The 14,646-nt window shown below is 50.5% G+C and overlaps 1 protein-coding gene across 2 annotated transcripts in view; it reads left to right on the plus strand.

Annotated features, from left to right (window-relative positions):
* LOC119095370 (uncharacterized) overlaps positions 1 to 12,394 on the plus strand; it is a 34,381-nt gene extending 21,987 nt beyond the window's left edge. For both annotated transcript variants that reach the window (XM_037218214.1, XM_037218215.1), the window contains exons 2-5: positions 2,763 to 2,921; positions 5,323 to 5,457; positions 8,440 to 8,611; positions 9,725 to 12,394. In XM_037218214.1, the coding sequence (XP_037074109.1) occupies positions 2,763 to 2,921; positions 5,323 to 5,457; positions 8,440 to 8,611; positions 9,725 to 10,276 (1,018 nt within the window). In that variant the 3' untranslated portion in view covers positions 10,277 to 12,394. The remainder of the gene's footprint in view (positions 1 to 2,762; positions 2,922 to 5,322; positions 5,458 to 8,439; positions 8,612 to 9,724) is intronic.
* Positions 12,395 to 14,646: the final 2,252 nt, after the last annotated feature.

Below are 14,646 nucleotides of genomic sequence, written 5' to 3' on the forward strand. Positions count from 1 at the left end.
CCTTCACTGTTTTTTTAATGAACGAACACTGATGTTGAACGACAGCTAAATACGCATGACCAATGCATGAAATTTAGTTTTGACGCATGCAAGTAGTGCATAATTTTGTCACATAGACAGTGCAACGGTGTTAGTGGTCTCCTTAAGTTAATGCTAGTTTAGTAGTTTAGTTTAGTAGGTCAGTGGTCCTCCTAGAGTTAGTGGTTAGAGTTAGTGGTTTTAGTGGTAGCATTGGCCTCAGGAGTACCGTCCTAGTTGCAGAAGCTGGCGCATCAGCAGACCCAACTACTTCAGGCGCTCTTGCTTACTCAGGTTCCCTTACTCTTACATGAACTCACTCTGCCGGCATCGATGAGCTTCGGTGTCGATGGGCGTCGGTGTCGATGGGCGTCGGTGTCGATGGGCGTCGGTTTCGATGAGCGTCGGTATCGATGGGCGCCGGTGTCGATGGGCGCCGGTGTCGATGAGCGTCGGTGTCGATGGGCGCCGGTGTTGATGAGCGTCGGTGTCGATGGGCGCCGGTGTCGATGAACGTCGGTGTCGATGGGCGTCGGTGTCGATGAGCGTCGGTGTCGATGAGCGTCGGTGTCGATGGGCGCCGGTGTCGAAGGGCGCCGGTGTTGATGAGCGTCGGTGTCGATGGGCGTCGGTGTCGATGGGCGCCGGTGTCGATGGGCGCCGGTGTCGATGAGCGCCGGTGTCGATGGGCGCCGGTGTCGATGAGCGCCGGTGTCGATGGGCGTCGCCTGCTGAATGTAATGCTCGTACAGCTTATACATGAGATCGGATTGTCTGGTGGCATTGAACTCATGATGTGCGGTCGAATGATCGAATGCGTGATAGGGCAAAGATTGTCTGGTGGCATTGAACTCATGATGCGCGGTCGAATGATCGAATGCGTGATGGGGCAAAGATTGTCTGGTGGCATTGACCTCATGATGCGCGGTCGAATGATCGAATGCGTGATAGGGCAAAGATTGTCGGGTGGCATTGAACTCATGATGCGCGGTCGAATGATCGAGTGCATGATAGGGCAAAGATTGTCGGATGGCATTGAACTCATGATGCGCGGTCGAATGATCGAAGGCATGATAGGGCAAAGGCGGACACAGTAGACTGCAAACGCCTGTACAAGTAATGTGGAAATGGAGTACATTGGGTAAGGATCTGGGAATATGTTAGTACTATCTGTCTCGGCTGCTCTGGCAGGTTAAGCCATAGCACTTTTAGCTAAACCTATATCCGATACATCCGAAATAGCTCTTATTTTTAAGTTCAGATAGCATTTTAGGCATGCCAAGCGCAGACGACGACGAAAAACAGGGGGGTCATATAAAACATTCGTTCGTATAATTGTGTCAGGTCAAGAAATTACACCTTCGTAGCAACTGAGTTCAGCCGCCTTTTAACTCTCGCCCTGATAGGGCGGAGGTCGATTCGAACCCCCACCCTATCCCCTAAGTTTTTTTTTGAGGATACCACTCCGGTACGTTGTGCAATGGCGCCCAAACGGCAGTTTCTACTGAGCAGTCATTGCGCGTGTTTTGACATCGCAAGCGTGTTCTTATATTTTCTTATTCCGGAGAAGTGGCGGCCTTTAAAGAACACTGCATGTTGACCTACGGCCTGCGCGGGCAACGGGCGGCAACCGGCTGCACCGCGGGACGCGAGCGGCCAGCCACCACTGTCACATTAACTTGGTCATATATCATAAATGAATGCTCAATTTACCTGAAAATATGCACGATCGTGCTCAGAATTGATCAGGGAGCACGCCTTTGTGGGGTTGATGTCTCCAGGAGCCGTGGTCTTGTATGTATGATGCAATGCTGAAAAGGTGCAACTTTCCGGAAAATGTGTCTTTGACCTGACATATTAGGTTTAATCTGTTACCTTACATCATAAACACTGGTGCCGATCGCGAAAACTTTCGTTGAGACCAAGCCACTGGTGCCTTTACCTTAATCAGTCCGTGTTATGAAACACAGCATATCAGGACGAGAGTTATGATGGGTAGTGGTGAAGTTGTTCGTCCGAAAACTGCCCGTCACTTGTTTGATTTTGGGTTCCTATCGCTTGTGTGTGTGTGGGGAGGGGGGGGGGGGAAGGGAGGGGGGCTGGGCGCGGCGTTGCGGGCTGATCGGGTACTATCTGTTATCCTCGTGACTTCACAATTGGCTGACCGGTGTTCCTTACCACAAAAAGATACAGACATCACGACTTGTGGAGGCGATGCTTAGTAACGAAAAGTGTTTCGTCCGTTGTTCGCGGTTAGCTCAGTTGGTAGAGCGCTGGACTCGTAAACAGGGCACTCCAGCTCGAATCCCAATAATCTTAAAAAGGAATTCAGGACTTGATGCGTTCAGCCCCTCTCAGTGCTCAAAGCATCTGACGATGGGCAGAGAATGAACTGGCCGAACTGTTGTGTAATTGCTAACGCATCAGGCATGAATGGAAATCTGAACAATTATTCCATCTGTCATTCATTCTTTCTGTAACCGTCACTTACTTACGCGGCCACTGGAACTCGGAGACAACTCTAATGAAACGGCTGAAGCGTAGACTTAATTACATCAACCGGTTACACTATCCTTTCTTAACCTGCGGCATTCAAATGCTACGGCAATGCACCGACAAATCTGAGTCATCAGAAATCGACAGGCGTTCTGTCCTGTTCTGGCCTCGCCCGAGGCTTGCCCGTCGGTGACCCTCGCTGACTCCTACCGGCTACTGCTGACCTCTGCTGACCCCCGTGCCCCCAGGGTGGACTTCCTCGTGAGTGGGGGCGACAGAGTAAGCACGAGCTACGAAGTCGTGTACCGAAACCCCGTGCTAAACATGCTCTGGCAACACAGCCGCGTCGACCCGGCCAAGCCGATCGCAGTGGACGACGACAGACGTACATTCGAGACGTTTCTGCGGTAAGTGGATGTGGCAGCCAGTCGTTCTTCCGAGAATGTTTTCCATTTTCCGGATCATAACTATTTTGTCGTTGTAATTGCTGTTCACTCAGCGTAACGTGACGCAAAGTAAATGTCAACGTATTTCTAGTTAAACGGCACGTAGCTATTTACTTACGTATCATTTATTGAAGATGGCGCCCCCGATGATGAACCAAATAAAAGTCCCCGATTTGGCTGATCGTGACGCAGTTCCACTTTTCGATCGCCGCAGAGATGAAAACGCACGTGACGATGGCCATACCACTGCAGCTCTCGTAACGTAAACGCTGCAAGGTTTCATGAATATGGTTGACAGCAATAGCTCGTGAGGCTGTGCTACTTTTCGCTTCAACTGCGGGCGTACTACGCGGCTGCGGTGGTTGGCACGCGGTTGCGGTGGCGACAAGTGGTTGCGCGAGCATTGTGCAAGTGATGACAAACCACACGTCCTCCGCGTGATGCGCGGATGTCTCACATCCACACCGCACACTTGTACTCTGCGTCTGGTCACGCGGTGATTCAACAATGCTTTGCGTTGCATTCTGGTACGGTAGTGGGAATGGCTCTGAGCACCAGCTCATCGTTAGGGTCTATGGCCGGTTCTTCCCAGATGTTTGGAGGAGCTGCGACCAGAGTAAGCCACGAGGCCCAGTCGCACGTAAAAGGCTATCGTATGCAATATCTGACGCATGATTCAGACGCCATTTACATATCAGCCTGCCGCAAGCGCTTGTGCTGGCTCTGTCGCCGTTCAGGTTATTGGGTGGTGTTTCACCGAGATCACCTCCGCGTTATTTGGTGGGATACCGCTTGACGCACTTTGTTGAACGTAGTGGGATACTGTTTGACACACATTGTTGAACGTCAGAGGGCCCCTGGCGTTGTTGGCATTGTCGTGAAGTAGAGAATGATCCTTCAAGGGACTGATCCACATCTGTGTATGGTTTTGATCTGACATTGTCATCTTGAAGATCATTCGGAGCAGCTCACAGCCGCTTCTGAGCTGCACGTCATCAAAATTTGCAGACTTCTTCGTGAAAACTTTTTCGAGGTCACCCAAGCATTCATGACGTCACATCAACGTTATTCAAGTCCTGTCACTCCATTGACCATGTGGCAATTAAGGCCAGCAAAATATTATTTTTGAGTCGCTCATATCAGGCGTGCGCGAGTACGACCTTCAAATAAAACGGCTATCAATTGGCTCTCACTCCACTTTTGCAAGAAACGATGACGCAACCAAACTATTATGCATTGAGGAGCGTGCCTACTAAATGGAGAAATTGTCTTGACTAGAGCAGTCTTTTTACTTAAAAGTCTACCTTCAGTTATAAGCGATATTATTTCATATTATCTAATCCTCGCTTCGGTATTTTGAAATGTGAACACTTCCTTAAAAGGACGTTTACACATTTTTAATACTTTTCACTTATTGATAGATCAGACACGTCCCATTTTCTCAGAGATACCAGTTTTCGGAAAGCCCTCTTTGGATAGCTCGGAATTTCCATTTGACGTAGTCGCTCCGACGGGAAAAATCCCATTGTACACTCTGTCCACAACTAGAAAGTTTTTCCTTTGCTTTGCTTTTTCGTGTGTGTGCGTTACGTAATGTTCGCAGTGCATTAATTCACCAAAATGCTTGTGTTAAAGTGCTTCGAAAGCTTTGAACGCTATCTGGGGACGACGACCTCAAAATTATCAAATTGATCTGCTTAATATCACTTTTTGTTGCTGTAGTGGCACAACTCAGTGGTATTTTCAGACGTAACTGATCCTAAGGTTTTACCATGTATGTTTTGAAATGTCCCAAAGGTGGTACACTCCCTTCATTTGTTGCCAACGACAAACGGGATGACTTGAGGCTACACACGTTTATCGTGAAAGAGAAGAAAAATGTAATGCTCATGCCCCTAGGCCTTCACAAGGAGTGATACATGCTTGCATCCAAAATTACTCGGAATGCCCCAGTACAAGAGTTTGTCCTTATAGAATTCAGGTGGCTTCCGTTGAATTGCCTCTCACCCCAGAAGTTTTGCTGAAACCTTATATTTTTCTAACGAATTCTACCCCTTATAATCCAATGTTTGGGACGGTCTGTGTTTCGGAGCGAATAGCTTCTTGTGATATTTTGCAAAGCGAAGTAATTTTCGTCGAAGGTAAAGTTTTTATACACACACAAGTAGGGTTGCAAAGTTTGCCTTCAAGTGTGTGGAGGGCAATGCAGAATATTTGAGCGGTGTCACGAACGGTTTTTTCTTCAAAATCTGTGCTTTCAATAGTCCGTACGCCCGCACCCAGGTGCCGCTGTCTGACCGTGTCCTCCGTCTGGCCACACACCGCTCTGCGCGTGTTTCACGTGCACGACCGCCATTTTCAGGCACCTGCACGGCGAGGAGGTGAACTTGTCCAACAACGGGCTTACACACCTCATCACGCTGCTGAAGTGCGCGCACAAGTACCAGTGCTACAGGCTGGGCACGGCCATTCTATCCCAGCTATCTCAGCATTGCTGGTAGGTGCTGCCAGCTCTTTCACCATCCAGGCGGCGGAAGCTAGTGTGGGGTCCGACGCGTCTGCTGCTATATATATATATATATATATATATATATATATATATATATATATGGTGTGTGTGTGTGTGTGTGTGTGTGTGTGTGTGTGTGTGTGTGTGTGTGTGTGTGTGTGTGTGTGTGTGTGTGTGTGTGTGTGTGTGTGTGTCATGCATATTTATGAGTATATGTCTGTGTCATGTGAACTGGTGCCATGTGGGCTTATGCCATGTTAACTTGTGTGATGCGGGCCAGTATCATGTAGACTAGCGTCATGTGTACCAGCGTCATGTGGACACGTGCCGCGTTGGTGAGCGCCATGGTACCTGCAAGCCAAAATAATTACGCATGCTCCGCCGCCTCGCTTGTGGTCCAACCTCACCTACCTCAGACCGCTATCAGCCCGACGTGGGGCTTCGTTGAGCCCCTCCCCCTCCCCCGCTCCACCCTTGGCGCGCGCCACTCGCTGCCCTCAGCGGCTCTGTTGCCAATGCCGGTCTGAAATTAAACCCGGAAACTGACAGGCACGATGGAGAAGGCTTTCAGCCCTTGAACGCCCCTGACAGGCCGCAGAGTTTCAGCCACGAGGGGGCCAGGGACACGGCAGGCGGCACCTCAGTCAAAAACCTGATTGCGCTCCGAGTCCAAGGTCTGATGCAATGAGTCCGGGTCCTATAAGAGTCCCGTCTCCATCCAGCTTCCACGTATTGCATGTGCCCGAGTCCGAGCCCGATCATGCGCGGAGTCCGAGTCTCCGCCGCACTGTGAGTCCTGCAGGGGTGCGAGAACTGAAGAGAATGTGCAGGTGCAGAATGTATTTGGAGCACATTTTGCCATGCAGTGTCATACGGTTGGTGCTAGATTTTACTCCAGTGTTGGTTGGAGGCAGGTGCTAAGTTTTAAGAAAGTTAGGGAAGCGTTGTCTGCCGCCCCCTCCCCCCGATTCCGGCACCTTCGTAGTCTGAATCCGTGTCTGGGTGCTAACATATTCAACTTGAATTCATCGGTCTGCTATCGGCATGCACAGAACAACGATGGAAGGTTTTGTATCGGATTGTCTGGAGTGTTTTGTTCGTGCGAAAGAGTTCGTTAGTTTTCCGGAGGACCATCGACTTGAGACGTTGAAAGGAAAGAGTCTCTATTAGCCAAAGAGTTGCAAGGCAAAGGTGAGAGAGGGGTTGGAAGGGCGGCGTCGCACACTCCGAAGTCGTCGTCGTAAACGCTGTCGCGGCTCGCGTCGAGCCGCGCCGGCGGAGTCTGAACGTGGACTGCTCGGCAAGGACCGTGCGTCCCCGCCCGCGTGTACCCATAAACCCATGTGGGTTTATGGGCTCCAGATGGTGGGAACCAATCGGCAGAGAGGCCGCTCACACCCTCGCGGAGACGCCGCCGCCGCGCCGGCAGCGACGGCCCGTTTGCTCGCTAACATATATGTTGTGAACAGCGATTGCCGTGATAGGGATGAACTTGATTTTTAAACTGGTCTAAATTATACGCAACTTTACGTGATGAATGACAAAACCAGTCGTGTGAAACTGCGACCTATTTGTAGTTCTTCAAACTCTCGGAGGGAAGGCAGTGGCAGTGCTGGAGGTGTTCGCTGGGCCAAATACCATCATAGGCCCTTGTTTTAAGCATTCCTCATAGTGTTCTTGCATATATATCCCTAAGTTTAACATGCTTACTGGCATTCACCTTCTCGGTTATTGCCTGAATGTTAAGTTTATCGATTACGCGTCTTATTCCTGTAATTTCCGCAACAACTAGCGAGTAAGAAAACCATGTCCAATTTCTTAGACTATGTAAGATAAGACGTGATTCGTGTTTTAAGCTTGCACAGCCTGCTCAACGCAATTTGAAAGCCAATTGGCACCATTCATATTTGGAAATCCTGCTCACGGACATCAGATCTGGATAGCTGGGGGATAATCTTCTTTGCGGCATTAAATGCTGCCCAGCTTACGGAGTGGCGGGTATGAACAGCATTGCTACGTGTCATGCATGCCTGAATGGTCTCGAGATAGTCTGCACCAAAAAGTCCGCGTTTCTTCGCGGGCGCGTTAAAGCCCACTAGTTTCTTCGTAGCTCAGAAACTAGTGGGCTTTAGGTCTTGAGAAGGGTATGGCTGTAACTGCACCGAATGATCTTCAAGATGGCTATTTCAGTTCAAAACCGTTATCAATGTGGAACAATCCCTTGTTGCGTTATTTTTGCTATGCTCCCAGCGGTCCACGATTTGATTAGTATGTCTTGGCAGTACGCTGGCAAAAAGGCCGTTTTTACGCGTCAGGTGCTATGAATAGGCTTTTTGATATTCTGTTAGATTTGATACTGATGCTATACATAAGTTATCTTATATTGGCTTGCCTTTTCTTGTCTTGGGTTGTCTTGTCTTGTGCGTCCCGTCCCGTCCCGTCCCGTCCCGTCCCGTCCCGTCCCGTCCCGTCCCGTCCCGTCCCGTCCCGTCCCGTCCGTCCCGTCCCGTCCCGTCCCGTCCCGTCCCGTCCCCTGTCCTGTCCTGTCCTGTCCTGTCCTGTCCTGTCCTGTCCCGTCCTGTCCCGTCCTGTCCTGTCCCGTCCTGTCCTGTCCTGCCCAGTTCTGTCCTGCTCAGTCATGTCCCGCCCTGTTCCCTCTCCTGTGCTGTGCTGTGCTGTGCAGTGCTGTCGTGTTATGTCGTGTCGTGTCGTATCGTGTCGTTTCCTGTCATGTCGCAATTGTCCTGTCTGTAGTTAGTACTGTCATGTCGCGTGACACTCGCCGTCGTAAACAAGCCGTCAGTGAGGGTTCATTAGGGGGCCCGTCAGTGAGGGTTCAGTAGGGGGCACATGCCGTTCGTGTCGCCCTATACGGCTGTTCCGGTCCAGACAACGTGCTGCGCGTTTGCTCTGACTCTGACGCAGCCAGCACAGGGTGTTTCACATGTACACCTTCTGACACCGTTCCAGTGCGGAGAGCGTGCTGCACGTGTACAAGGTGCTGCAGCCGCTGCCGGAGCTGCCTGCGAACTCTGACCCAGCAGCGCCCAGCGCACCCCCCGAGACAGACCTGGTGGAGTCTGACCCGGAACAGGCCGAGTTCGCGAAACTCCTGCTGCACACCTTCCAGCGCTGCCTGCAGGTCGGAGATCATAAACAGCGGTCAGGGGGTCATGGGGTGGGTCGCAGTGTGTCAAAGGTTAATGAGGGGACGATGTGGTTTGCGACGGGGGTGGACTTTGGGTCAGAGGTCATGGTGGGGCTAAGAGTAAAGGAGTGGGCCGCGGTGTGTCAAAGTTCAGGCAGGGGACGCTATTGTGACGGAGGTAAGGCCACTGGTCGGCGGTCGTGGTGGGGTTTAGAGGTCCGGACGTTTGTGTATGTGTATGTGTGTGTGTGGGGGGGGGGGGTCATATGAGTCTATTACAGGTGTTATGCTTGTTGTGGTTTTCTCACGGCATTTCAGCTCTTGGTCATTGTTTGAGATGTCGAAACGGATGGCTTGGGTTTCAAGGATCTCAATGGAAAAGTGGTCTGCGCGATTATAAGAGACCCTGTGCTAGATTCGCAACAGCCAACGTTCCTAACGCTGATGTAAGGGGAGAAAAACGTCACACACACTATCCTAGCACAGAAAATCCGACTCCGTAAAATGTTGAATTAGGTTCAAAGCTCGCGCTACCGGCTAGAGGTCACGATATGTCTCAGAGGTCATCTGCGAGAAGGCACTGTGTGGCACGAGATGGCCAGGTTTCATGGTGTATGTAGGATGTCATGTCGTCTGTGCTGGTCACGGTGTCGTACAGCACCGTGGATGTCATGTGATCGTCAAATGGATGTCAGATGGTAGATGTCACCGTGGATGTCAGAGGTAGGACTGTTTGTCAAAGAAGCATGACGTGTGTCAGAAGTCTTGTACGGTGTTAGGGGTCGTGGGGGTGTCAGAGGCACACATGTGCCAGAGGTCATCAAGTGTTTCAGAGGTCATGCGGTATGTCAAAGGCCATGACGTGCGTCAAAAGTGACGATGCACGTCAGAGTTCATGATGTGTGCCAGAGGTCATGAGGTGTGCCAGAGAGCGAAACCCATGTTTGTCAGCGGTCACGACACCTGGACGTCAGTGTGTGTGTGTGCGAGCCAGCGCCAAAGGCGGGGCCGCGAGCGTGACCCTGGCGACAGCGCATGCGCAATTCCCCGTAGCAACAGGGAAGCAGCCCGCGCTTCCCACACCCATCAAACCTCACCCTCCGCCAGGTAATCGATAACAACAGCGTGGAAGTGCTGGCGTCGGACCCGTTGCTGGCGCTGGAGCCACAGCAGGTGCTGGAGCTCGCGCAGCGCGACTCACTGCAGGCGCGCGAGCTGGACATCGGTCGCGCAGTGCTGCGCTGGCTGCGCCACTACTCGCTCAGCTTCCGCCTGGACCCGGAGCAGCGGCGCCAGCTGGTGCTGGGCGCGTTGCGCCTGCTCACCATGTCGCCCAAGGAGCTGAAGAAGCTGGAGCTGGAGCGCGAGGGCGTGCTGACGCGCGAGGAGCTGGAGCGTGTGCTGGAGTTTGCCCACCACGGCACGGCCGTGCTGCCCGAGTCCATAGAGCCGTACCGGGAGTACTGGCTGTGCCGGCGGCGCGGCGGCGCGCGGAGCCGTGGCGTCCTGCAGCGACTGATGGAGCGCACGCGCGGCGGCCACGGCCTGGACGAGCGCGACAGCGTTGAACGCCGTGAGGCGGCGCTGCAGCGGCGCAGCCGGCGCGCCGACAAGGTGAAGATGGCGCTCGCCACTGGCGCCTCGTTCATCTTCGACTAGGGCGCCGCGCAGGGACAGGCGGGAGGGGGCCGGAGACGGCGCGCGGACAGAGGCGTTGTTGTTGCAAGTGGACGGGCGAGATTTTATGGGGAGATGTTCTTTCAGGAGGAGCCTGCGTGCGCAGGCGCCGCAGGATGCGACGAAGTCGCGCACCGACTGCTTTGAACGTTATGCCTGAGGACCTGTGATGTACATTGAGGAGTATCATGTTACTCACTGTGGTCCACTACTCTGCTTTTTTACGTGGCGCGCGACAGGCAGCGCTGTGCCACTCTTAGCTGTGATGTTTACTTTGTGTAGTTGAGGTTAGGAGCAAGTTCCGCGCCAGGTGTGTGTGAAATTGTCCTTTGTTCGTTATCCAGGAAGCCAGCTAGAGCTTATTTTACGTGTAGCACATGTATGGGAATTATGCCAGATTTGGAGGAACTGTGGCATATTCCTTCACGCAGTGATATTTTGATGGAGGGTTTAGAGAGATTGATTTCACCGTCAGCTTGCGCCTATGCCATGCGCAACGTCGGCAGAAATTAAGTTCAATTAAAACCGGTTTAAACTAGTCACTTCACAACACTTGAAGGTTTTTGTAACGCGTAGAATGTTTAGTCTTCCCTGCACTGCTGAAAGGAAATTTTCCGGAAGTCAGAATCGCCTTGCAGTCTTTGAACGTCTCAGTAAGGATTTGTTGTATTTGCACGGATACACATCTGCAACCTGTCTGATGTGAGAGGGCTTCACAGCTCGAACGTTAGGACAATTGGTAAAGTCCCCACTGAGAACTTCTGTTGGCGTGCTGACATCTGGAACATGGTGTTGCTTGCCGAGCGTGCGATATGAACAGGGTATCATGCTAATGCGTAATGGCCTAATGTCAAACGATATGTGCTTGTCGATTGTTTGCCAGCGTTCGACCTTTTCTACCCACGGATTCTCCCGCAGCCCCGCGGTCAGCAAAACTGCTTTCTCGTCGTCTGAATCAAAGCAAGATGTGCCAGGGGTGGTCGCGATTCGACTGGGACAAAACGTCTGGTGAACATTTTATTATCTCAATGGCGGCATTTGGTTCATTCAGCTGCCGTTGGTCGAACCGCTCCCCCCTTCTCCCAGGACGTCCTGGCACTAGCATTAGTACGTAGATGTGTTGCTCTCAGTCCGGGATTATGCAAATGCCCATGTGCGCTGGGGCGTGCACAGAATGTGCAATGTGCAGTGAGGCGTGCACAGAACGTGCAATGCGACGATTCGAGGGGAAGCACCATCTTCGGCCGGGTGAGGCAATTAAGGCGATGTCGTAGCGCACCAGCGACAGTGAGTGGGGCGGTGCACACCGGCAAAATGAACGTTTTATGTGATTTGAATTAACATGTAAAATGAAAAAGACATGGATAACAGAATTTTCTAAATACCTTCGCTGCAGTGAACCTGCGTGTTACCATGCTTATTCGTGATCTAATGCACGCAATACGTCTAAGGGTAATGGCAGACGGAGCTTGGGAGCAATGGACGCTGTAGCTGACATACCACCCATGCTTTAGCTTTGGCTTCAATCCCCTGTCGTCCGTGTATGCTATGTCTCTCGCCAGTTGATTAGTCTGTCCCGTGTCAAACGAGAGCATTTTATCCCGCGGGCCGACTGGCCGATCGTGGTTGCCTACAGCCTGTTTGTATATTCGCTAGCTTGGTATCATGCTTATACCTGACCCTGACACGCTCACAGTCCCTACGCCGTTGCTGTTAGAGCAGGTGGTTTGCGTTTTCATTTTGTGATGGTGACGTAGCGTCGCGCAGCGCGCTTCCGTATGTTTGTATTCGACCGAGTTCTCGTCTTTTGACAGCGTTTCAAGCTTCCGAAACCCAGAACAATTCGCCTTTTATCTTTCGAGCGACGACTCGGACTCGAGGAAGGACCGTTTGCGTTAGAAATGGTGTTGACCCGGTGCCATTATTTCGTGTTAATTTTGTCGGTGGGTTTTATTTTTTTTCAATTAAAAAATAATTTAATTGAACTCATTGCATCAGACCTTATTGGGTTTTATTGCGAAAGTGACCACTACCCGCGTGTCCAGTGGTTCGTTACGTCCGCCGTCTTAAGTCAATACACAAAGCCGATGGCAACAGTCAGTGCACGTTTGCTTCATTTCTTGGGAATGCTACTGGTATGGATGCGAGCAGGTCACATCACGAGAGAGTGTGGCTGCATCATGCAGGTAACCCCTGCACAGGTCACTCCTCAAAGCTACTCGCAGTAATTAAGAAGACGGTCTTGGCTCGGTAATAAATCTGCCAGTTTTTTACATTTGGAATGCCCGCACCCGCCCCGCAGCCAAATTTGAAAGAAATTTGAAAGCCTGTACCCGCCTCGTAAGGCAGGTGTCCCGAAAAGATCCTGCATGCGACCACCCACCTTATTTTTCATTCCAGGTGAACACATTCAACCTTACACTATTATTAACGCCAAAAGAAGAAGTAGCAAGAAACCTTAAGGCATAACCATTTGTTTTTTATTTTTTTGTATGACTGCTCATCAAGATACCTTATATTAATTCCAGGTATGTATACCTGGCCTCATCATGATATAAGGGTCACCACAAGAATTTCCAAACCTCCATGCATTTATTCTTACACCTGGGTTTTATAAACTAAGGTGAGTGGAAGCGTTCTGCTGAGGAACCCACATACATCCTCCTTGGTTTCTAGGTGTGAATCCCCCTTGTCCATAGCAAAGTCCTTTTGGTCCTTCAGAAGGCTTATCAAAAGAAACCAACAGAGAAGAGTCATCAAAAGAAACCAACAATCCATACCTTGAAAGGTAAGAAACTAAACAGCCCAAACCAATTATAAAACGCAAAAACTAAGACTGACTTTACATCTACATTGGTTTATATAATGACGGCAGTCCAAAATATGCATCTATGTAGGCATGCCTCATGTAAACAAAATTTGGCCATCCAAAGCCCGAAGGTGATGGGTACTTCAAACTAATCAAGTTGCCAATTTCACGAGGAACCACTAGTATACAATGCAAAATAGATGGCCTCAGACCTAAAGACATGCCTTGAAAAGGAGATTCAGAAGATCGTTCATGATCATCAGACACCACAATAACACCATTTCCAGTTCCACAGACGGCAGTCCCGAATGGGTACCTGAATGATGACTGGTTATTCTTGCCCACGTCCGGTAACGGGGTTAAGACATTAATTGCAAAAGCTCTCTTTTGATGCCGGATTTATACTCCAATTACCTTTAATGCGGGCGCGCACATGATGCCTTTTCCGACCAGCCTCGCCATCGGCCTGCCGTATTGTCAGAAACGTCAGCTGATTATGGCGGGGCGTCATGACCAATTCTAAATTTTGTGCGGAGACCCTTCTCGATACGTTGAATCCGAAAATTATAGGTTTTGGAGTCGGACTTTGTGTATAACTTCCGAGTCGCAAGACGAGTGACATGCCAGTTTGATATTGCGAGGCGCCTCAACTGCTTCCAAATTTGATGCGCAGGACGTTCTTGGCATGCTGATTCCAAAAAATTACAGGTTTTGGGGCGAAATGTTGCGCAACTTACGAGTAGCAAGGCGCGTCATACCGTCAGATTGCTGTTGGTTGGTTTTTGGTTTTAAGGGCGCGTCGGCATCGGGGCCATTTTGCGCCCACCAGTTTGCTGTTACAGGGCGTTTCAACTGCCTTTAAGTTTGGTGTGCAGTGCCTTTTCAACACGCTGCACACCAAATTTGAAGGCAATCGCGACGCCCCGCAATATCAAACTGACATGTTACGTGTCTTGTAACTTGCAAGTTACGGAAAATCCTGCCCCAAGGCTTATGATTTTCGGAATCAGCGCATCAAGAAGGCCCCGCACATCAAATTTTGAGGCGATCGTGGCGCCCCGCAATATCCAACTAGCAATCAGATATCAGTCTCTGCTAGACTGAAGTACTGCGGACGTCGGATAATATCATTTTCAGGAAAATTTTCGGTTGTGTGATTCACACTTCGACGAAAGGAATTCAGCTAGCTGCCCACTTGACTTCATTCTTCGGTTGCCGTTCGTCAAAGTCACGTTCCGACAGAAGAGGGCAGAAGACTTATTGATAATTTGTTGTTCGTCATTTATCATTTATCATGATAATTTATTTTTTAATCATCCCATTGCCGTTCGTTAAGTCACATTTCGACCAGAAGGCATTAGGTTATTTGACAACTCGGTGATCTTTCATTCATGCATTGTCATTCGCTACAATCCCATTTCGGCGCATTGCAATGGCTAGTTAACTGGTGGCTAGTCAAGGTTTCGACTAGTTTACCTGTCATTAAAAGGCGTGGCGCTATATGCCCTCCGCTGGCTAGCCGCTCATCTTTTTAACACGGAGA

The sequence above is a fragment of the Pollicipes pollicipes genome, unplaced genomic scaffold (assembly GCF_011947565.3).
Source record: "Pollicipes pollicipes isolate AB1234 unplaced genomic scaffold, Ppol_2.1 Scaffold_4219;HRSCAF=4965_pilon_pilon_pilon, whole genome shotgun sequence".
Lineage (NCBI taxonomy): Eukaryota > Metazoa > Arthropoda > Thecostraca > Pollicipedomorpha > Pollicipedidae > Pollicipes > Pollicipes pollicipes.